Source organism: Phalacrocorax aristotelis, chromosome W, assembly GCF_949628215.1.
Source record: "Phalacrocorax aristotelis chromosome W, bGulAri2.1, whole genome shotgun sequence".
NCBI classification, from domain to species: Eukaryota; Metazoa; Chordata; class Aves; order Suliformes; family Phalacrocoracidae; genus Phalacrocorax; species Phalacrocorax aristotelis.
The window spans coordinates 22187298-22210664 of NC_134310.1; the positions used below are offsets into that span (position 1 = coordinate 22187298).

Sequence of the window (23367 nt, forward strand, 5' to 3'; positions counted from 1 at the left end):
GAGTGAGCAAGCGGCTGCGTGGGGCTGAGTTGCTGGCTAAACCACAACAACTGTTAAATTGAAGAGGAGAGAGCATGTTGTATGAGGAAACCTAGAATGCTGGAGGAAAGCTCAGGAAAAAAATTAATGATATATTAAACAGTTTTTCTTTGTTAGTACCTAGGAAGGCTCAGAATGTGTTGTTCTCGAGTTTTGAGTAGGAGTACTGTTATGGAACAGCACTAGTCTGCAGCTTTAGAAAATAATTCTGTTTTCCTTTTCAGATTACACATTGCTCAGTATGCATGTAGTTATTGTGAAATATTAATAGTTTGTTCTTTTAGCAAGTTATTTATCAGGTTTCATAAACTATATGGTTATGCTAATGATTGATTTCATAGAATCATCGAATGGTTTAGGTTGGATGGGACCTTTGGAGGTCATCTAGTCCAACCCCCCCTGCAGTGAGCAGGGACAGCTTCCACTAGATCAGGTTGCTCAGAGCCCTGTCCAGTCTGACCTTGAATGTTTCTAGGGATGGGGCATAGGAGGTAAGTAACTAACTGTGAACTTTTCTGTAGAAATGAGTAGGTTCAGTCATTTAGTCCTTATAAACAAACTACCCGCAGAAGAGTCTGTGTATGCATGTGTAGACATGAACTTGTGTTCAGACACAAACTTGCTCTGTGCTCTGCCTTCCAGCTATACATCTAGAACACTGAGTGTATGAGACTGCCTGTGGCACTGTGCTGTTGCTGTAGTGTGGTGTGGGGAAAGGGCAGGGGACATACAAGGAAAGAATTATTTTAATGTGCAGAGAAGCAACACTAGAAGATGTTTTCTTTCTGCCTGCAGGCTAGTGTTGAAATCTTCATTACAGGATAATGTGTAAATATGCACCAGACACCTCTTCCTCATGTGATCTGATGTTTTATACATTAGAGTGAAAAATAGAGATATGATGTAGAGATATGTTTCCATTCCTGTCCTTTGGGGGATTTTAACTGGGTGCGTGTGTGGTTTTTTTAAAAAATATATAGGAAATAGAAGGAGTGTGAGGAAGAGCTCTTATTTCTGATTCATTTGAATTTAAATGCAACTTTTGGACCACCTAAAATGTTGTGGTCTGTCATTTTGCTGCCTTGGCCAAATTTAGAGTTTGCAAATAAATATTTACTTCTAAATAAAAAAGCTTATAAATTTTTATATAAATGTTAGCTCTGAGCTTGATTTTTAATGTTAAAAATAAAACTGAGTAAGTTTTTTCTGGCTTGTGCATTATTGTCAGTCTCTCTTGGATTTGTAAATGAACCAAGAATTCCATGAAGAGTGAGTGAAATAGAATCCAGTTTGTAGTCCAGTAGCTATGTAAGTGCTACCATTTTATTGAAAAATGTGACAACTTTACATTGTCACAATAAAACAAGCAAGTAGGATTATTAATATCACGAATGTCATGTAAGAAAATTCCATTTCTGTATGGTAACTATTCTGACAACACCAGGTGTTAAAAGTATAAAATAGTACCCACCAAACAGACCTGCAGACAGAATGCTAGGAAGCATGAGTAAAATAAAATTTCCACGTTGCTATGTACACATATACTTTCTGTCCGAATTAAAAGAGGGGAAGAGGGTCAGAGGAGAGTTTTCATTATTTTGTCAATTTTTCTGCAAATGGAATTAAACCTTATTCTTCTCCATCTATACAAACACCTGTTAGTTCAGAAACAGGTAGTAAAAGCCAACTAAGTATCTGAGGTAAATTGCCAAATTTTACTATATACCATTGATAACTACTGACAGATTTTTCCCACTATCTTTTTCAATCCTATATTTATTTAGGCTTCAGGCTCGAATTGCTCACAGAATCCAAGAACTGGAGAACTTGCCTGGCTCTTTGCCTCCTGATCTGCGAACCAAAGCTACAGTGGAGTTGAAGGCACTTAGGTTACTGAATTTCCAGCGCCAGGTAATGCCTTTTGCTGCAGGGAAGTTCTTGTAGTGCTCACAGTCAAATGTGATGTTGCAACATGGGATCAAATGTGATGTTGTATCATGTGTCAAGGGATCTTTACAGCAGCACTGACCTTGAACAGCAGGTTTTGTACAAGAACACACTTGACTGATAAAAAGAATCTCACAAAAATATTTAACTATTTACTTTGTTTTATTACTGAATATGTACATGTGTTCTTTCCCACCTGCTTCATCCTCCAGTATAAGTTGTAATCCTAGAATTGTGGTAGTTGGTAATGAAAATAATGGCAGTGGCACAGAGACACAAGAGGGGGACAGGCTGCAAGCCCATTTTCAACACAAATAATAATAGATGTAATTTTAATGACACTGTACTTGGCATGGGTCTTTTATTGCTGAGAGTTGAATGCTTTTATTGTTGTCTGTAGCATTTCATTGTAATCTGTTTTCACAGTCTGTGTGTCACAGTGGGAATTTTGAAAATTAAGCCTAACAATAGCATGTCTAAGATACAAGTTAGGTCTTCAATATATGTAACAGCATCTGAATTTCAGAAAGGGAGTCACAATGCCAGACCATTCTGGGCCCCTTGTCATTGGCTTGTCTGGTTGGCCTGGAAGGAGCAGAGATGCGATTTGTCAGGCCAAGCAAAAATAGCTCCTGGAAGAAGTCTTTGGCAGTATTTGTACCATGTTATCTACATCTTCCTTCCCACTGCCCTTGCAATTCCTTTATAGTGAGGCTTTGCCAGAGTTTAGTTGAGAAGTGGCAGGCTTTCCCTGCTTGCATTGCTGGGACTGTAGCTATATTATTCCAAGCCTTCCCAATTTCCTACTCCCTATTCTGTTTCCCATGCAACTGACAATGACAGTAGTTGTCACCATGTTCAGCACCAATTCTAGAAAAGCATGTAATATCTGTTCTTTCATGCTTTACTTGGGTGGTGTAACATCTTCATTGGTGCCTTAGATACAAGAAGGACAGTCATTTTCAGTAGGTAGGAAGGAAAAAAATGTTGTGCCTATGTTGTTTGACTCTTTCTGTCATCCTACAGAGACTGAAGATTTATTTAGGGAGACAGACCTTTCTACTACAACTGAGTTGCAGAACTGTAATGGAAAGGGGAAAGGAAGCTGGGAGATCTCCTGCACCACTAAAATTTTACTTTACTGTATTACTAATTAAAGTTCTTATGTGTGTGAAAAATGTTTTTCTTTTGAACTGTTTCTTTTTTCTCACTGGTAGCTAAGACAAGAGGTAGTAGCCTGCATGCGTCGTGACACAACGCTAGAGACAGCCCTAAACTCCAAAGCCTACAAGAGGAGCAAGCGCCAGACTCTGAGGGAGGCCCGTATGACAGAAAAGCTTGAGAAACAGCAGAAGATAGAACAAGAGAGGAAACGTAGACAGAAACACCAGGTATTTTAACTCTTAATTGTTCTCCCAGACATGGAAATGCCATTCAGTTGATTGTTGCATCTTGTTACAATCTGCCAGTCATTGTCATTTTATATTTTATTCACCTCTGGAGACTGAGGCACAAGAAAACAATTTTATGCAATAAGCATAAAGCACTAAAATTACAACTCTTGTATTCCTGATCTCAAATCTTGTGCTATCAAATCTCTGAATTAAATAGTTTTCTTTCTCTAGGAATATCTGAACAGCATATTGCAGCATGCTAAAGATTTTAAAGAATACCACCGGTCAGTGTCTGGGAAAATACAGAAAATTTCTAAAGCTGTGGCAACTTGGCATGCCAACACTGAACGTGAGCAGAAAAAGGAAACTGAGAGAATTGAGAAAGAAAGAATGAGAAGACTAATGGTAAGGAATGTGGGGGAAGGGGTATGACAACTTTGGCTAAAATTACATGCAGTCTGATGTACACCCTCAGGTGCTTATGTATGCTCTTTTCAGAATAAAATCTCTTTAATTCAAGAAGTTTAAAAAGTATAAACCTAAAACTACTGCAGAGGAGTCCCTTGTATTTTTTATGATGGTAGTGAACTTGATAGTGTTCACTTTGAGCTATAGCTACTTTTTAATTAAGATTTCTGATAATATATAATTGTTTTTCTATAAGCTTAAAAACTTGTCATTCATGCATATCACAGTCACTTTTGTATAACATCGCTTAATGTCTTTGTCAACATTTTTACAACGTTGCAGAGACAAAGTTATTTCTTATATAAGTACTTTGTATTCCTTCTAGCTAGTATAGTTTTGAAGACTACTTATGATTAACTTTTTATGGTATTACTCAAACTTTGTATTTGCACACATACGTATCCAATAGTAGTAAATATACGCAGTTTTTTCCTGGGAACTAATGGCAGTCACCTATAGTTCCTCTTGCTGCTGTTATTTCTTATTCTCTTCCTTCTTTGCACCTGAACAATACCAGTTGCACCTTTTCTTAAAAACGGGATATAATGGTTTTGTATATAACCATGTCTCTTCAGAATGCTGTGGAATTGATCAGTGGACTGCTTACATTTCAAGAGTTAAAATATCTGTCTTAAAAACTACTCTGTCTGTAAGCAGGGTGATGAAGTTAACCAAACATGGATGCTGCTATACCATCCAACTGAACATTAAGTCTGGGGACAATCAGTGTATTCTTTGATCTGTATTTTAGTCATTAGTTAATCAATAATGCAATAGATAATGTGTTTCTGTCAGAACCCCTCTCCTTTCAGACTCAAAGCCTAATTTTTAGATCCCAAACCCTCACTCCTAGTGCTTAGGATCCAAACCTCTGTTTTAAGGATTTAATTAAAGCCTCACTTTCAGGTAATAATGGTTCAGGGTATAAATGGTTGGGAGTTACTAATACAGTCTAGTGTAGCTCAGCTAAAGCTGGGACCTGGAGCTGAAATTTAGCCAGGATAAGGAGGTAGCCGAAACAAGAACAGCCTGCATGATGACTAAACCTTGTTGCTTTAGGGAGTCAAAGAGGCCTCAAGATTCAAAGTACCTAAACAAAGTCGCAATGACATTTGGCTTTTGAAAAACAGACATACAGAGCCTTAAAGATAAGGAACTGCAGAGCAGACACTAAAACAAGAACAGACCATCCCTCAAGGGCAGTACATGCGTAATCTCAGAACTGAGTTTGCGTGAACACAAGGGTTAACTAGCGGACACAGGGAGGAAGAGTATGTCCTTCATCTAGAGGACCCTGACGACCACCCGGAGACACCAATAGGCATGTGCAAATGACATCTGCATATAATGAATATGAATATATTTAATCAGAAAGTTAATGAATATGTATATGAAGCATGTACTTAACTGGCACAATGAGATCTGACTGTATGTGGTATGCACGTTAGGAGGAGCGATCCCCCGTGCATCTGGCGCCGTGAATACAGAATGCCTGCCTTTTAACATTACATTGGCGTTACAAGGTTTATTCCCGATTTCGGTGACATGTCTACATTTTAAATTCTATGTACAAGTGAGTTAGCAACCAGAGTTAGATTAATTTTCTTCTGAAAAGCTTCTACCAGACACTGGGTAACTCTAATACTGTTTTTTGAATTGTTGAAACCTACAAGGCAGTAGGTGACTGGGAAAATATAGATTCTCAGTCAGCAATTGAATGACAGTGTAACAACAGTGTAGAAGTTAATGGGAATTGGCACGTTTTCATTGAAACACAGTGCTAATAAAAGCCCACATATTTAAGTTGATGTGAAATAAAAATCCTTGTCCAAAATCAGTGCCCACCAAGCATAAGGACTGAACAGTTTGGTTTTAAATTGCCAACGAGGATTAAAAGTGCATATGAAATGTAACTGAAGGGGCTTGCAGAAGAGAACAAATGTTTAGGCCCTATGGCTTTTCTCAAGATTACATACCAATCTACATTATAGAGCTTCTTTGTACTATGAATAGTTAGAGACAATTGCTAACAGTTTATCTGTGGCATATTAAAAGGCATGGACTCCAACTGTGGTGAATCAAAGACAACTTTATTAAAGCTAAGCAAGCTTTTATAGCCTCTAGCTGACTGACTCAACAGCCTGTAGTCAGCTTCAGTACCTTTCCATTGTTATACAGAAATAGCTTACACATGATAAGTAACTTTTTTATCTACAAGATCAGGGTTTAATTGCTAACAGACACCTAGGTACAAAACCACAACATTCTATGCATTCCTTATTGTGTTTTACTGCTTTATCTCTTCCTCCCATGGCTTTCTTCCAACAAGCATAATTGTGTTTTTTTCCCAGGGTCCTTCTTCATTTGCTGAAGTAGCTAAACTTGCTCCAGAGATATCCACATCTATCTGTTCAAGCTGTTACAATGTTAATTATCAGATAAAAATATGATGACTTTACAGAAGTCTCATTGTTTTAAAAATATTATTTAGATTCTGAAGTGAATGAGCTTATGTCACTCTGAAATATATATGATATATGGTAAAGAAGTCCACAGCTAATAAATACAAGATGGGTTTGTATGTCCAGAAATGTCAGAAAACACTAATAGCCAGTGCTTCCTCCTAAAACCTCCTACCCAAAGCCTGTGACTCAGATCAGGGACACAGCACTCAGTAAGCATCTTCAACTTGGGTTTTGCAGTTAGAATCACTTACCCTGTTCCCTTCTAAAAGCTTAATTAAATTTTCATGGAAAAGCAAACCAAAATTACACTAATTGTGCATGTTATGTTACTGGAGTTATTTCCCCTGTTTAAATTTAGTCCAACTGATTTGTTCTTACAGTTTTTACAGTTCTTTAGTTCAGTGTAGCCAGAAGTTAATCTTCTATAGACTAGAAATTTCTAAAGACTTCATCTCCTCTCAGACACTTGGGCTAGCCTAGGAAAATAGGCTATGTTTAAAAGTATGATAGCATACTTTTTAACCAAAGCATCTTAGATAAGTGTTAAATTCCTTACACAGATTGTCCTTAGATAACTAGGATTAGCAATGGTGATTGTGTCCCAGGGAAGTTCCTTAACATTTACATGTTTCATGCAAGAGCATTCATGATATGCTTCAAAAGATCTCACCAGGAAAAAGATGTATAGAGGAATAGATGTATAGAGGAAATACCTTGGCTAAGTTATAATGTTACTATATTTAATTATAATAGTCATAGAAGCTTGCTTTTTGAGCATTGTGGTTCTGTGTCTTGAATGCTGAAAATGAATTTTACCTTGCAAGTTCTTGCCAGGTTACTGCAGTTCTGGTATATCTCCAGAAAGGCAGGAGTTTGTTCATATCTCACAACTGTGCTATTTTTATTGAAAGTAATGGTCTTAAAAATATTTTTTGGTTTTGTTTTGTTTTATAAGGCCCTGTATACTACTTCAATTATTAATTTATTCACTGAGTTACCTTGGCCAAGATCTGCAGTGGGCTGTGATGCTTGTCTTATATTTCCTGGTATGCATAAAGATGTCATTATATCTTTCTGGCATACACAAGTAGTATTTCCTGCTATGACCTAACAACATACTTATGCAGTGCTGTATGGATATGGGAGTTGCTGAACTGACTCAGATGTGGCTGGTCTGGTCTGATTACCTGTTTCTAACAGTGGCCAGCATCAGATTCTCCACAGGAAGATGAAACAACACTAGAATAGATGGATGATGCATAATCTGCCCTAAGGAAAACTTCTTGGTTATGCCTGACAGATAATTACTTATACTAGGTAAAGGACCAAATAAGAGGCATCTGGGTCCCATTATCTTTCTATGAGAGTGGGGGATAACTGTACTTCGTGCTTTTGAAAAATCTTCTCAGTAGGAGTCTTATCGATTCCCTCATTTTCCCAGCACTGTGACTTGTTTGATGTGCTGTTGTATAATTTTTTTCTGTTCTCAGTCCTGTTGTAGAATGCCCCCCTCCCCCCTCAAGAGTAGGAGATATTTAAGGTAGCACATCATCACTGAGACTACAATTGTAGGTTGTTCTTAGGAACATTTCTCTCATGGATGATGTTTGCCCTGTATTGCTAGGCTGAGGATGAAGAAGGCTACCGTAAGTTGATTGACCAAAAGAAAGATAGACGCCTAGCCTACTTATTGCAGCAGACAGACGAGTATGTGGCTAATCTGACCAATCTGGTATGGGAGCACAAACAGGCACAAGCAGCCAAAGAGAAGAAAAAGAAGAGGAGAAGAAAGAAGGCAAGTAACTAAAATTAACATTTTTATCCCACTTCCCCCTCAAACAGCATTTTAACATTGGTAAATGCAGTGATCTCCAGTTGTCTTACAGAGATCGGAGTGTCTGAAAGCTGCATTGCCAAATTCTTAACATTGAATGAATTCATATTTCTCTGAAGTCTGTTGCAGTAAATGCTGTATTTTTGCCATGCTAACATTATTCCAAAGATGGAAAGAAGATGGGATTAGAAACCAGTGGGTTGTAAAACTTTGAAATACTGATAAACGTCCTATAAGCAAAAATGAGCCAACATGTAAATTAGGAATAAGTTATGAGAGTCCAAACTAGAGTGTATCAGAAAAGGCTAGTATATTAAATTTTAACATATAGAACTGCTTATTTAGACCTCTAGATTCTAAACTCAGTTCCATATTTGGTTTGTAGGGCCATTAGAAATAGCCAGAGAAAGAGAACTTTAATAGGTGTATTTCGTATAAATAGGTATTCTGCAAGTAGTATTGATCATTGTCTACATTGTAACCATTTAATTTAAGCCTTTTGAAAATCCACTTTGTATGTTATTATTTTTATCCACGTCAGAGCGACTAGTTGGTAACTGAGCAAATTTATGAAAAAAAAACCACCAAACCCTGATAATTAAGTAATAATTTGTCTTTTTTGTGACCCCTAAATTAATTTCCTGTCCCAGAGGATGGGTAAGACAGCCTTAATACCCCGTTTCCATTTCTAGTTTTCATGATGTGAATGATCTTACTATCAGCTATAAGAAAAAGAGTCTCAGAAGTTTTATGTGCTTGTATATAAAGGCTGCTGTAGCTGATATTCCTGACAATTTAACTTTGTATATTTTGGACACCAAAAATATATACCACTTAAAATCTTAATATATGTGTTGCTTAAAAGCAATGCTCTACACGTGGTAATAAATGTCAATATAAAATAAATGGACAATTTTGAAATGACTGACCAAAATATTCCTTATGCCCCTCTATCCATCTCCAAGAAAGCTGTACATTTTGTTAAGAATATATTTTTAACACAGAAAATGGCCTGTGCCTCCAAAGTAAAGATGTAGCTTCTCCTGGACCAGAAATCCAGTAGGCTAGCCATGTACCAGGCACAGATTTACCAAGGCAACTAAGAGGGTTGTAGATTTCCCGTTCATACTGCTAAGTGCTGTGAGTGCAGTAGTACCTGTATATATATCCCCCCTACATCCATCAGTATCTTTATTTGTATTCTTCCCAGCCTATGAAAATGCAAAGTGAAAAACTGTTCATGCTCTAGAATGCTTTCATCATATAAAATGTGTTTTATGCTCATAGCTTGACAATAATAGTTTTGCCTCTTATTTGTTGTAGAAGGCAGAAGAAAATGCAGAAGGAATGGGATCTGGTCTTGGTCCTGATGGAGAGGTATGAATTTTTCAAGCCTTTTTATTCTTTGGGGCTGTTTTGTTTAATTTTCCCAGAGCTTGTTATAACATAGTGGTGGTAAAAGATTAAAGTGTATGCCAGACATTTGTCCTCTTAGTTCAGTTAGTACTCTGTAGGGCTTTTGCATGTGACTGAGAGCCATGTATACATTCAGAGAGAGGGCAAAAATGAAATTGATTTGGGGAAACTAGTTCAAAAGGTACCTACACATTTGGAACCTCTAAGGTTGAGGGTAGCAAGTGTGCATGCTAAGGTCCCCATGAGACACACATAGAGATCACAATATTCATCAATTCAGTCTTATTGGAAAGAAAATATAGTAACATGAATGTACAAGCATACACATTTTAGAATAGAATAAAATGAAACAGAATAGTTTACAGAATGACAGAATCAGAGAATAGTAGGGGTTGGAAGGGACCTCTGGAGATAATCTTGTCCAACCCCCCAGCTTGAGCAGGTTTAGTTCAGTTGGAAGGGGCCTACAATGATCATCCAGTCCAACCGCCTGACCACTTCAGGGCTGACCAAAAATTAAAGCGTCTTATTAAGAGCATTGTCCAAATGCCTCTTAAACACTGACAGGCATGGGGCATTGACCACCTCTCTAGGAAGCCTCTTCCAGTGTTTGACCACCCTCTCAGTAAAGAAATGTTTCCTAATGTCCAGTCTGAACCTCCCCTGCACAGTGCAGTTTTGAACCATCCCCACACATCCTGTCACTGTATCCCTCTTCACCAGGGAGAAGAAATCAGCACCTCCTTCTCCACTTCCCCTCCTCAGGAAGCTGTAGAGAGCAATGAGGTCGCCCCTCAGCCTCCTTCTCTCCAAACTAGGCACGCCCAAAGTCTTTAGTCACTCCTCATAGGACGGCCCTTTCACCAGCTTTGTTGCCTTCCTCTGGGCACATTCAAGGACCGTAACATCCTTCTTAAATTTTGGGGCCCAGAACTGCACACAATACTCAAGGTGAGGCTGCACCAACGCTGAGTACAGCGGGACAATCACCTCTTTTGACTGGCTGGTTATGCTGTGTTTAGTGCACCCCAGGATGCGGTTTGCTCTCTTGGCTACCAGGACACGCTGCTGACTCATGTTGAGCCTACTATCAACCAGCACCCCCAGATCCCTTTCTGCAGGGCTGCTCTCCAGCCACTCCTCTCCTAGTCTATACTTGTGTCCAGCATTACTCCGTCCCAGGTGCAGAATCCTGCATTTGTTCTTGCTAAATTTCATGGCATTAATCATTGCCCAATGCTCCAATTTATCCAGATCCCTCTCTAAGGCCTCTTTGTCTCTCAAGAGAGTCAACAGCACCTCCCAGCTTAGTATTGTCAGCAAACTTGCTAAGGGTGCATTCAACTCCTGCATCCAGATCATTGGTAAAAATATTGATTGGAACCAGCCCTAGAATTAAGCCCTGAGGAACACTGCTGGTGACTGGTTGCCTGCCAGATGTAGCCCCATTCACTACAACCCCTTCAGCCAGTTCTTCACCCAGCGCCCTGTGTACCTGCTCATCTCACAGTTGGGCAACTTGCCCAGAAGGATGCTGTGAGGGACAGCATCAAAAGCCTTACTAAAATCCAGAAAGACTACCTCCACCGCCTTCCCTTCATCCACTAGGCGGGTGACCTTATCATAAAAGGATATCAAATTGGTTAAAGAGGCCTTTCCCTTTGTGAGCCCATGTTGGCCGTGCCTGATGATTGCACTGTCCTTTAAATGCCTTTCAGTAGCACCCAGTATGATCTTCTCCATAATTTTTCCAGGTACTGAGGTTAGACTTAACAGGTCTGTAGTTTCCTGGGTCTTCCGTCACACCCTTCTTATAAATTGGAGTAATGTTGGCTAGCTTCCAGTCATTGGGGACCTCCCCAAACACCCAAGACCTTTGGTAGATGATCAAGAGGGGTCCTGCTGTAACGTTTGCTAGCTCCTTCAGTGCTTTGCTTTGTTTTGTAAAAGTAGTTTCTACTATGAACAAAGAATCATATCTTCAGTTTGTCCTTTGTTAATCTAGGAACTCTCAATTTCATCAGATAGAGGCTATATCCCCAGAAATTCCTCTGGCAAAAGGCCCCCTTCCCCCCGCCCCGAATCTGGAATGTTATCCAATTGCAATTTAAAGCAACTTACAGCAAGGATGACTGACTAAAGACAGAAGTCTGAGATCGTCAGGAAAAGAGAAAGAACGACTCTGAGAGAGTGTGTGAGAAGCAGAGCTTCACTTTCTCATATGAGTAAAGGGAGCAGAATTATACCTCTCCTTAAGTTTTGTGGAGTGTGGAGTCAAGGTCTCTGGTTTTGGGTTTGGACTTGCTTTCTTTCCTTTCTTCTGTTCTTCTGCTTCTCTCTCTCTCTCTGTTGCTATGTACAGACCCCATATTTATATGAAAAACTTATATTAGTTCTTATGGAGTCTTGTTAGATTTAGATGTGTTAACAAAAAGGAGCTCTTAAAAACCCTGTTTGGAATTGTACAGTCAGAGAATAAAAGATCGCTGTTAATCCTGGTCTGAGTCATGGGAGCGGTATATGGCTTCTCCTCCTGGGAAGAAAAGAGAGGTTGCAGAGAGGCATTACCTTGGAAATACCACCCAGAGCAGCATCATCAAGAGCTACCAGCTCTTCCTAGCTCTATCTATGTACTGGTATTTGTCCAAAGAAGGACACTGTACTGTCATGTGTGGAAGGAGAATTGCATGATCATGCATTCTCATCTCATGCCCATCATAGGCATCACTATCCCTGAGCTGGCACAGGAGAAGTTCCAATTGATTCAGAAGCCTTTGATATTGACTTCCAGTCAAGCTCATTTACTCCTCTTCATTGCTCACAGCTCCTGCCTGACAAACCTTACTGTTTAATCCTTGCAGCTTCAGATCTGACCTTCTCCTTCAGCCAGCATGACTGTGGGTCAGTGGATTGCCTGGGTACAAGCTAGGTGCTCTGTGTTTCAGTACACAGGAGCAAAGGAATTTGGAGAAGCCATATACCATTGCCATAGCTTTTTTTATAACCAGGAGAAATTATTAAAAAGATATTTAGCCAAAATAGTTTGTAAAGCAGAAAATCTGTGGCTTGAGCAGGCCAAAGAAGTATTAGAGACATAATTTTTTTTTTTTTTCTTCTGTTAGAGCACCAGAGTAAGTGAAAGGGAGTCAGGACAGTGAATCTTTAACTAGGGCTTCTTTACCTTAAAAGTTAATTAAAAACTTATAGCTCTATTTCTTTATCCACAAAGAAAGAAAAAGGATGAAAGTTTTTTTTCCTCCTTACAGATCTCCATCAGTATAAGCAGCAAGAGTGAAAGGACTGTAAGCATAACATACTTTTTCTCTTCTTTCAGAGAGGTCAAGTTACTTCTGTTCCACACTGCTCTCATTCATTTACTTGGAATATTGTGATGCATGTGTGGATATTAAATGTAGAGATATGATACACACAGAAATATTGTGACTTAGTGTTGACTTGGTAGCAGTGTGGGAAGCTGAGGCTTCAGTAAAACATTAACTTATTCAGTCATAACTCTGCAGTTGCTGTTAGCTCTCTTCATTAACTGTGGCAAACATAGGAAGACCAGTTATCTTATAAAATTTCATCTGAATTTTTAGCCCATAGATGAGAGCAGTCAGATGAGTGACCTTCCAGTCAAGGTGACTCACACTGAAACAGGCAAAGTTCTTCTTGGACCAGAAGCACCAAAAGCAAGTCAGCTCGATGCTTGGTTGGAAATGAACCCTGGGTAAGTAGCTAGCAAACTATTGAGGGTGTGTCAACTGTATTGTTATTTTTGATGAAACTTTTTTATCTACTCCATTTGCCTTTTAATTTATTACTTGCAAGTTGAGTAGGAAATGTATTGAATCTATTCCATTCCTCCCTTTGTATTTCTAATTCGTATTCTTTTGTTTTCTCTGTACAGCTATGAAGTTGCTCCCAGGTCAGACAGTGAAGATGAAAGTGGCTCTGAATATGAGGAGGAGGTAGGTATGCTTTTCTTCAAATTTCATTTAGTAGTGCAGTAGAGCGAAACCCACATTATTTTCCTGTATGTTCCTTTTTTCATAGGCTTGGAGAAAAGCAATAGCAAGTGTCTAACTGTTTTAAACATAATACAAACAACAAAATACATCCTTTTTGCAGTGATGCTCATTGCATAGCATGTCTTTTATATGTGCTGTAAATGCCTACCTGATAATCTGAACGAGGGAAAAAGAGAACTTGTCATACTCATATCATCAAAGTAAAAATAATGAAATAATCATGTCAGAACAGGCAAGCAGGTTCCTATTTTAAAATGCACCTCTGTAAAGGTTGTATGGTGGATTTGTGCTGAATGAAGCTAACATCTTTTATCTTCTAGATGCCTCTTGTATCCATTATGTAATACTTTTCTGTAGACAGCAATGCTTTCCTAGTCTTAACATTGAAATATTGCCTATTGAGAGGATGAGAAAAGACAGTATAAAGCATTGCCCGATGAAAACTGTTAACATGTGAGTGTTAGCCAAAGTTATGATTGAGTAGCATTGGAGAGTGCAACATTTTCCTGTCCTTTTCCCATCTTCTCTAGGATGATGAAGAAGAATCAAATAGGTTAGAAGCAGATGAGAAGATACTTCTGGATCCTAACAGTGAGGAAGTTTCTGAGAAAGATGCTAAACAAATCATTGAGTGAGCTTTGTATTCTGCCTTTTTCTTTTTCCCTCCCCCCCCCCGGTGATTTCTTATCAGGGCTCTCAAAATTAGCTTGCTCTAGATTACCATGAGTGTCTGGTTGTAGTGCCTGTGACATGCATCTGCAGAAGAAGGGATATGACTGCTTGGTAGTACTTTTGTACTACTTAAAAAGTATTCTTCTAAGGGTGAACTTCCCACAGTTGAGGATTTCTACCATCTCTTTACCACTTGTATAAATAAGTGAACTGTATTGAAAAAATATATGTATTTGTGGGAATTTACCTTTATTCTTTGTCTGCTTTCCAGGACAGCCAAACAAGATGTGGATGATGAATACAGTATGCAATATAGTGCTAGAGGGTCTCAGTCATACTACACTGTTGCTCATGCAATCATAGAGAGGGTAGAGAAGCAGTCTTCTCTTCTTATTAATGGTACACTAAAACATTATCAGGTAAGAAATATAGTTGGAGTTAGCATAAGGAGTTCCAAACCCTTTTATTTAAAATAATACCCTGCTCTACAGTTACATAATAATGGCCAGGCTCCTATATTATATACTTTTCATTGAGTAAAGCATGTTAAAATGTTTAAGACTTGCCTTATCCTAGGTATTTCATTACAGTACTTAAAATGATAAACTGTTTGAAAATGTGTGCGGAAACACAAGATATCTATAAGTTAGAAATTTATGATCATATGGAGAAAGGGAATGTAGTCTTCTATGCCAGATCAAATTTCATACATACTGCTTGAATAATAACATCAACTTTCTATATATACCTGTAAACATCTCTTTTCATTACAGACTGATAGTGTGTTGGTTTTGCTCTCCTTCCCATCAACCCAGTATTTGGATTTTTGCTCATTATTTTAATTTATTATTTTTTAATAATCTTTTTCTTTTAATATTTAAAAATTTAACAGTTTGAGCTTTTAGCATCTCAGCGTGGATCTCTAGTGATTAAATGGATAAAATTGTTCTATACAATAATTGTTTTATATACAGATTGTTACTGTTACAGATAAGGTGACCACCTTTCCAGAGGGCTTTACATCAGGTGTGTTGAGGCCTGGTTTTGGTTCTTGTCCTATCACTGTCCCTTTGACTCTCATACCCTTCAATTTCCTCTAGATCTTATCTGTTTTTTCCTGCCCTGCTTTCCTTCTCTTTTTTTCACATGTTCTTCATTCCTGATTTTAGTTCAGCTGCCTCTTCCTTCTGCACATCACTACATGTCAGTGAAGGGGTAATTGATAACACAGGAAAGAGTTTTCTCTATTATCAGTTCTGCAGCCACTTGTAAGTGGAAGACAATTGCAGAAAAAAGTTCTGCTTGACTATTGTTGCTCTGAGTTCAGTAAAGACAGCCTTCAGAGAATTTAGTACCTAAATATAAATCAATCAGCATATGTGTGAAGCTGATAGATTGGGTGTATTATTTTGTATAAATTTTCATGGATACAACGGATTTTGCCATACAATGTTTTCCCCATACGTCTTAGCTGAACTTTCTCAGACCTGTTAATTTACCCCATGCATGAGACTCATCAAACATCTAGATCATGAAATTGGGAATGTGTCTAATTACACTTGTATGGAATGTGATATGTACATGCATAGAAGGCTGTGTGACAAGAAAGTATTCACTATGCTAGGATGTGGCAGAGTGAGTGTACCTTCTAGCTAGCCCAGCTAGGTAGATACTGCTTACCACGCTGTTGTGGCTTCTTCCCAGCTCTGGGATTCTACATGTCAGGCATAGCTGGTCAGTGGACCTCTTCTGACACAGAGTTGTGGACAGCAAACACTAAATGGGTGTGTACTACAAGAGTTTCAAATTGCTAGTGATACAGTCGGGGGTGTGAAGTGGAACCAAATGTGAGTCTTATGGCTACTGCATGAGGCTTGATGGGTTTAGTTTTGAGAAATTTTTTGTTGAGGCAGAAACCTGACATGAAATTTTACTGCAAAGGTTTTAAATTTGATGGTGTCTAAATTAACGAACAGAATCTTTTAGTGTTAAGAAACCTGAAGTATGGGCAGCAGTGTTAGTCTGCCTACAGTACAAAAAAAACTTCAGTATGTATAAAATATGGCTTTGTAGCATGGGCCATACTGGCCCTAAATAGCAGTGATGACTTTCATATAAATGTAAGTCTCATCACCTTTTCCACAGACACATTGGGAACTGCACGCACATAGTACTGTAGAAGGAAAAACAGCATCTAAGTAGTAAGAGAAGTAAGAACCTCGCTTCTGTAATATTAGTATTACCTACCTCTGTGGATTTCAAATAATTGAAATTATTATTATTTTCAGCTCCAGGGCCTGGAATGGATGGTTTCCCTCTATAATAACAATTTGAATGGAATTTTAGCTGATGAAATGGGACTAGGAAAAACCATACAGACTATTGCACTCATCACTTATCTGATGGAACACAAAAGACTCAATGGCCCCTATCTCATCATTGTTCCCCTTTCGTAAGTAAAGAAACTCATTCTGCTATTATTCTGTGTATTGTAGTTTGTTTTTTTACATCATCTACTATTTTTTCACACAATGACAAGATAAGGCACATCTTGGAATTGCACTGAGTGTGTACTCTGCATTTAGCCTGTGATTATTTCTTCCTAACTGATTCTCTACCATTGGAAATGTGACTGGATAGCTGATAAAAGCACTTTGTTTCATTAATTTTGCTGTTCACTCTGCTGTCATGCTATATAGTATGTCCTATTTCACTGTTACTTACTCCTTGCATTAGCCATGAGAGAGGAATGATACTTCTTTTTATATTACATGCCTGTAGTTTTCTCCATTCTAGGAACTTTTTAAAGTTTTCTAGAGAGAGAAGCAGAAACTTGAGTGACTTTAGTTATCTTAAAACTTACTTCCTTCTCTTCTTCCCCTATAAGATGCACATTAGACCAGGTTGGTGCTGCCTTGGCATGTCCAATGACTTCACAAACAAAAAGGTTATCTTCTGTTCCCATATCATACTGGCAAACACACTTTTACCCATTTTAAAGACTATTTATTGTGATCATAAAGCTGAAACCACAAAGTGCAAAACCGCATCTGCCTAGTGCCAATAGTAGTATAACATTACAGCTGAATACAGATGTATTTCACTGTAGACTTCATATGTCTATATCTGAAAAGTTGCAGGCTCAATTTGAGAGGCAATCAGCTTACAATGGTACATAAGTCTTTCTGTGTAGGTATATCTTCCTCTTAATATGTGTCAAAATACAAAGGTATACTTCAAATACTTTGCTGAATTGGTCTGAAAGGGACCCCGAATATAAGGGGAAGAGACATTTTCCCCACTTTATTTCTATTTCCTTCCCTCTCAAATAAAGATACATATATCCTGATGCAATATATTCTATGCTTCTTTTTAAATATACTGTTTATTATAGGGGGTGTAAGAAGTATGTTGAAAATCCAGCATTCAGTGAGAAACAGATGGCATAATTATGAAGTTGAACTTTTTTAACAAGTAATGAAATATATTATTTTTACTTCTATTTAGATATAACAATATATAATTATAATATTATATTATAATACATTATTGCTATAGTATTATATATTATAATTATAACAATATAATTATTAATTATACAATATTATGTATTATAATAATATACTTATTATTTTTACTTGTAATTTTTATTGTATTTAGAACTTTATCCAACTGGACATATGAGTTTGACAAATGGGCTCCTTCTGTGGTGAAAATATCTTACAAGGTTTGATTTATTTTTTATATGAACATCGAGCTGAAAGAATAAAATATGTGTTTTCCTCAGCCCCTACGTTAATTTGTAAACTGTGTTTGTTTGTAAAGTTTTGTCATGTACATTATGTACTAAGGAGTGATAGTTAATCATCCCAAGATTACTATAATTAACTCTAATTACTTTTGGTTAGTGAAATGCAGAATAAAATTGTTAAATACCATATTGCAAGGATTTGCTGAGAGCAATATAAATCATAAATACTGCACATTTTGTATACAGCTGAATATTTTGTTGTTTGGCTACTGCAGTTCCTAGAAAGTCAAGCAATTAGTAAGGAGACTAGACTGCCAGCTGCATGCTTCCATTCCCATGTAAACAGAGCTAGAGCTTTACAGTCCAGCATCTGGTTAGGGAAACCACTCTTGGAGGAGTATGGAATATATCAGTATATTTGGTATGATTTTGCAGGATTACAAGGTCATATATTGGTTCTTTGTCTGCTAATTCAAGCCTGTACTGCATAGAAATATAGTTATATCTGTTTTCTTCATCCTTTGTCTCTTTTAGGGGACACCTGCCATGCGTCGCTCACTTGTTCCTCAGCTTCGAAGTGGAAAATTTAATGTTCTTTTAACTACTTATGAGTACATAATAAAGGACAAACATATTCTTGCTAAGGTAAGGAGTGTCTGTCATCTCTTAACAGCTAACACTTAAAGACATGGTCTTATTTGGTGCCTAGCACAAAACACCTGTTTTTGATTTATAGTCCTGGATTGTTGTTTTGTCTTGCTAAAAATTAACCATTTCATCTACCTTTTCAGTCCTCTGTTGACAATTGGTTCTCTGCCTCCTGAAAACAGCAGGATTTTCCTGAATATAATTCAGAGAATAATATTATTGCTCTGGAATTTTTTCAATACTGTAGACTTACTTGTCTTTAGAAAAGTGTGATTTTTCTTTTCACTACCTGATAGCATTTATCCTAATCTGTCATCCTGATTACTTTTCTAGTTCTGTTTCTGAGCTGAAACTTGCTGTTATTACAACCTCTCCAGCTGTGTGGTGTGTTTTTCCCAAGTGACCCCCTATATAATGAATTTTATATCCAGATGTTTTATTACATAAGACTATTTTTTAAAGCTCACAAACTGATTTGTGGATATTGGTGCCTCAGATGTAATGAATTGTTTTGAAAACTGTATGGTAGTATAAGAATATTTTATAAAATACACACAAACCTGACCAGGTAGATACGTTTTGCCATATTGTGAAACCTTGTGATCCTATTGTCTTCCTTTTATCCTATTATATATTTATGTCTCATTTGTCCTCTCTGGAACATAGACAGTACATGACCTTATCATAATTCTGAATGGTTGAAAAGAGTTTTACTCTGCACAAGTTTTCTATCCCTCTAGTTTTTGCCCACCATTACTAAAAGATAAGAGCAGGGAACAGCAGTGTGGCACCAATCTTTTCTGTGCAATGGGGCTATGTAGCATCTGATGACAGCACTTGAAGACTACAAACTGAGACATTAATCATCATGTGATCAGTACATCATAGTCTTGTTATGTTGCTGTGTACCCCATCACATGACTCAAATGTTGCAGATAACTACAAACAGAGGTGTCCTCTGGTTTATGACTTGGCATAGGGATTTAGGGATCTGAGGGCGCTGGTTGACATTAGGCTCAGTAGGAGTCAGCAGCGTGTCCTGGCAGGCAAACCGCATCCTGGGGTGCACTAAACACAGCATGACCAGCCAGTCAAAAGAGGTGATTGTCCCGCTGTACTCAGCGTTGGTGCAGCCTCACCTTGAGTATTGTGTGCAGTTCTGGGCCCCAAAATTTAAGAAGGATGTTACGGTCCTTGAATGTGCCCAGAGGAAGGCAACAAAGCTGGTGAAAGGGCCGTCCTATGAGGAGTGACTAAAGACTTTGGGCTTGCCTAGTTTGGAGAGAAGGAGGCTGAGGGGCGACCTCATTGCTCTCTACAGCTTCCTGAGGAGGGGAAGTGGAGAAGGAGGTGCTGATTTCTTCTCCCTGGTGAAGAGGGATACAGTGACAGGATGTGTGGGGATGGTTCAAAACTGCACTGTGCAGGGGAGGTTCAGACTGGACATTAGGAAACATTTCTTTACCGAGAGGGTGGTCAAACACTGGAAGAGGCTTCCTAGAGAGGTGGTCAATGCCCCATGCCTGTCAGTGTTTAAGAGGCATTTGGACAATGCTCTTAATAAGACGCTTTAATTTTTGGTCAGCCCTGAAGTGGTCAGGCGGTTGGACTGGATGATCATTGTAGGCCCCTTTCAACTGAAATAGTCTCTTTTCTATTCTATTCTTGGCATGTGACCTGACTTACATGAAGCCTCTGCTCACATGATCTAGGATTTGGGTATATGCCCACCACCTGTTGTGGGGGGTGGTTATTTTTGGTTATGTGACACATGCTTGGCTACTGGTTATCTGGCCCACTTCTTTCTGATCACTGAGGGCCTCAGCAAGCATATGAAGCAGCAAGAGGCACTGAAAGCTTCACATCTGTAACAAAGTAGGTTATGAGGCAGTATTTGCTTTTTAAAAAGCAAAAGCAACCAAAAAAAACCCTAAACAGGTGACATGAAATCTCTGAAAGGACCAAACTAAAGAACTACCTGAATCACTGATGTGCTTATGTTCAAGCACATCAAGCTTCAAGCTGAGGTTGAAGCCACTGAGGCAAAGGGTTCTGGAGCAGAGGGTCATGACGGAGGATCCTTCCCAAAGCAGCAAAATCGTGGCAAAACTGCAGCAAAAAGTGCAAAGGCAAAAGTAAAAGCACAGGGAGAGCAAGGGTAGCCCTGCCCACGCCCCCCCAGCAGGAAGGAGCAAGCTCGTGAGGTGAGGCAAATCTGACTCAGCGTGGGCGGGGACAAGAGCAAAGGAGGCAAAATCCCTGCACCTACAAAAGCAGCCCCCAGGGAGCAAAAGTGATTCGGGTGTGGTGGTCCCTTTCCTAGCTCTAATGGCTCTAAAAAGTAACTCAGCCAGTGGTCATCACACCCCCAGGAGAGGCCCTAGCTATGGTCTCCAGTTGCCTCAGAACCACTGCCAGATGGAACGTAGTGACTCAGATGGAGCCCCCACATGAACATGCAGCTGTCCAGGTCTCTGGCTGCAGGGAGTGACTGAGCCTGGCACTTGTATTGGAGGGCAGCAGAGACAACAGCTGTTTGTGGTGTGACCAGGTGGATTATCTACTCTGCCTGGTGGCAGAGCTGAAGGAGGAAGTGGAAAGGTTAAGGAGCATCAGGGAGTGTGAGAGGGAGATAGATTGTTGGAGCTGCACCCTATCATCCCTGGGGCCAAGGCAGCAGATTGAGGCTCCACAAGAAGCTCTACAAGAAGCAGAGAATCTCCTCTTGCCACCTAGCAGGAGAGAACCTAAGAGATGACAGGGAATGGAAACAGTTCCATGCTTGGGGCGGCAGGCAAATCCCCTCCTGGCCTCCCTCGCCTTCCCAGCTGCCCTTACATAACAGATACGTGGCTCTGGAACTTGAGGGCCAGGCAAATGAGGATGTAGGTGAAGGTCCATCCGGGGGGTTGCCTAGGGAGAGTCGGTCAGCCCCATGCATTATGACCACCTCTGTTAAGAAGAAAAGGAGGGTAATTGTTGTAGGCGATTCCCTTCTGAGGGGGACAGAGGGCCCAATATGCTGACCAGACCCATCCCACAGGGAAATCTGCTGCCCCCCGGGGCTTGGATCAGAGATGTTACTAGGAAACTCCCTGGTCTGGTACGGCCCTCTGATTACTACCCACTATTGGTTATGCAGATGGGCAGTGATGAGGTTGCCAAGAGAAGCCCAAGAGCAATCAAAAGGGACTTCAGGGCACTGGGGCGATTGGTTGAAGGATCGGGAGCGCAGGTAGAGTTTTTCTCAATCCTGTCAGTGGCAGGGAAGAATAATACTGAAAGGAACAGGAAAACTCATTTGATTAACACATGGCTCAGAGGTTGGTGCCATCAGTGGAATTTTGGATCTTTTTGATCATGGGGAGGTTTACATGGCACTGGGCCTGCTGGCATCAGATGTAGTTCACCTGTCTCAAAGCAGGAAAAGGATTCTTGCACATGAGTTGGCAGGGCTTATTGAGAGGGATTTAAACTAAGTTTGAAGGGGGAAGGGGACGTAGCCAGGCCCAAGAGAGAGGAGCCTAGGTGTGGCATGCCAGGGTTGGGGGTGAAACCAGTAGCCCAGCTCAAGTGCTATGACTTAGTCACCATCACAGAGATGTGGTGGGATGACTCAGAACTGGAGTGCAGCAATGAATGTCTATAAGTTCTTCAGAAAGGATAGAGAAGGAAGGAGAGGCGGTGGGGTGGCCCTATATGTTAGGGAGTGCGTCAACTGCATAGAGCTTAGTGAGTGTGATGATGAGGTCGAGTGCTTATGGGTAAGGATGAGGGGGAAGGCCAACAAGGCAGATATCCTGCTGGGAGTCTGTTATAGACCACCCAACCAGGATGAAGAGGTAGATGAAGCGTTCTGCAAGCAGCTGGCAGAAGTATCACAATCGGTTGCCCTTGTTCTCGTGGGGGACTTCAATTTACCAGACATCTGCTGGAAATACAACACAGCAGAGAAGAAACATTCTAGGAGGTTCCTGGAGTGTGTGGAAGATAACTTCCTGACACAGCTGGTAAGTGAGCCCACCAGGGGAGGTGCCTCGCTTGACCTGCTGTTCACAAACAGAGAAGGACTGGTGGGAGATGTGGCAGTCGGAGGCCGTCTTGGGCTTAGCGACCATGATATGATTGAGTTCTCAATTCTTGGTGAAGAAGGCGGGTCGGCAGAACTACTACCGTGGACTTCCAGAGAGCAGACTTTGGCCTCTTCAGGGCACTGGTTGGGAGAGTCCCTTGGGAAGAAGTTCCAAAGGGCAAAGGAGTCCAGGAACGCTGGGCATTCTTCAAGAAGGAAGTCTTGCAGGTGCAGGAGCAGGTTGTCCCCAAGTGCCGCAAGACGAACCGGCAGGGAAGACGATGGGACTGACTGAACAGAGAGCTTTTGCTGGCACTCAGGAAAAAAAGGAGAGTCTACCACTTTTGGAAGAAGGGGCAGGTGACTCGGGAAGAGTACAGAGATCTTGTTAGGTCTTGCAGAGAGGAAATTAGGCAAGCAAAAGCCCAGCTAGAACTCAACCTGGCCACTGCTGTAAGGGATAACAAAACATGTTTTTTACAAATACATTAAGTACAAAAAGAGAACCAAAGAGAATCTCCATCCTCTACTGGACGCCGAGGGGAACATCACCACCGAGGATGAGGAAAAGGCTGAGGTACTAAATGCCTTCTTTGCCTCAGTCTTTAACCGTCAGACTAGTCATTCCCA

At 39.8% G+C, this 23367-nt stretch overlaps 1 protein-coding gene across 2 annotated transcripts in view; it reads left to right on the forward strand.

The window, feature by feature from the left end:
• The window catches only part of LOC142049639 (SWI/SNF-related matrix-associated actin-dependent regulator of chromatin subfamily A member 2-like), a 124515-nt gene that overhangs the window by 55583 nt on the left and 45565 nt on the right, over nucleotides 1-23367 (forward strand). For both annotated transcript variants that reach the window (XM_075077517.1, XM_075077516.1), the window contains exons 6-17: nucleotides 1824-1950; nucleotides 3204-3377; nucleotides 3612-3785; nucleotides 7938-8108; nucleotides 9471-9524; nucleotides 13163-13293; nucleotides 13474-13534; nucleotides 14125-14225; nucleotides 14538-14685; nucleotides 16555-16718; nucleotides 17927-17993; nucleotides 18552-18662. In XM_075077517.1, coding sequence (XP_074933618.1) covers nucleotides 1824-1950; nucleotides 3204-3377; nucleotides 3612-3785; nucleotides 7938-8108; nucleotides 9471-9524; nucleotides 13163-13293; nucleotides 13474-13534; nucleotides 14125-14225; nucleotides 14538-14685; nucleotides 16555-16718; nucleotides 17927-17993; nucleotides 18552-18662 — 1483 coding nt within the window. The remainder of the gene's footprint in view (nucleotides 1-1823; nucleotides 1951-3203; nucleotides 3378-3611; nucleotides 3786-7937; nucleotides 8109-9470; nucleotides 9525-13162; nucleotides 13294-13473; nucleotides 13535-14124; nucleotides 14226-14537; nucleotides 14686-16554; nucleotides 16719-17926; nucleotides 17994-18551; nucleotides 18663-23367) is intronic.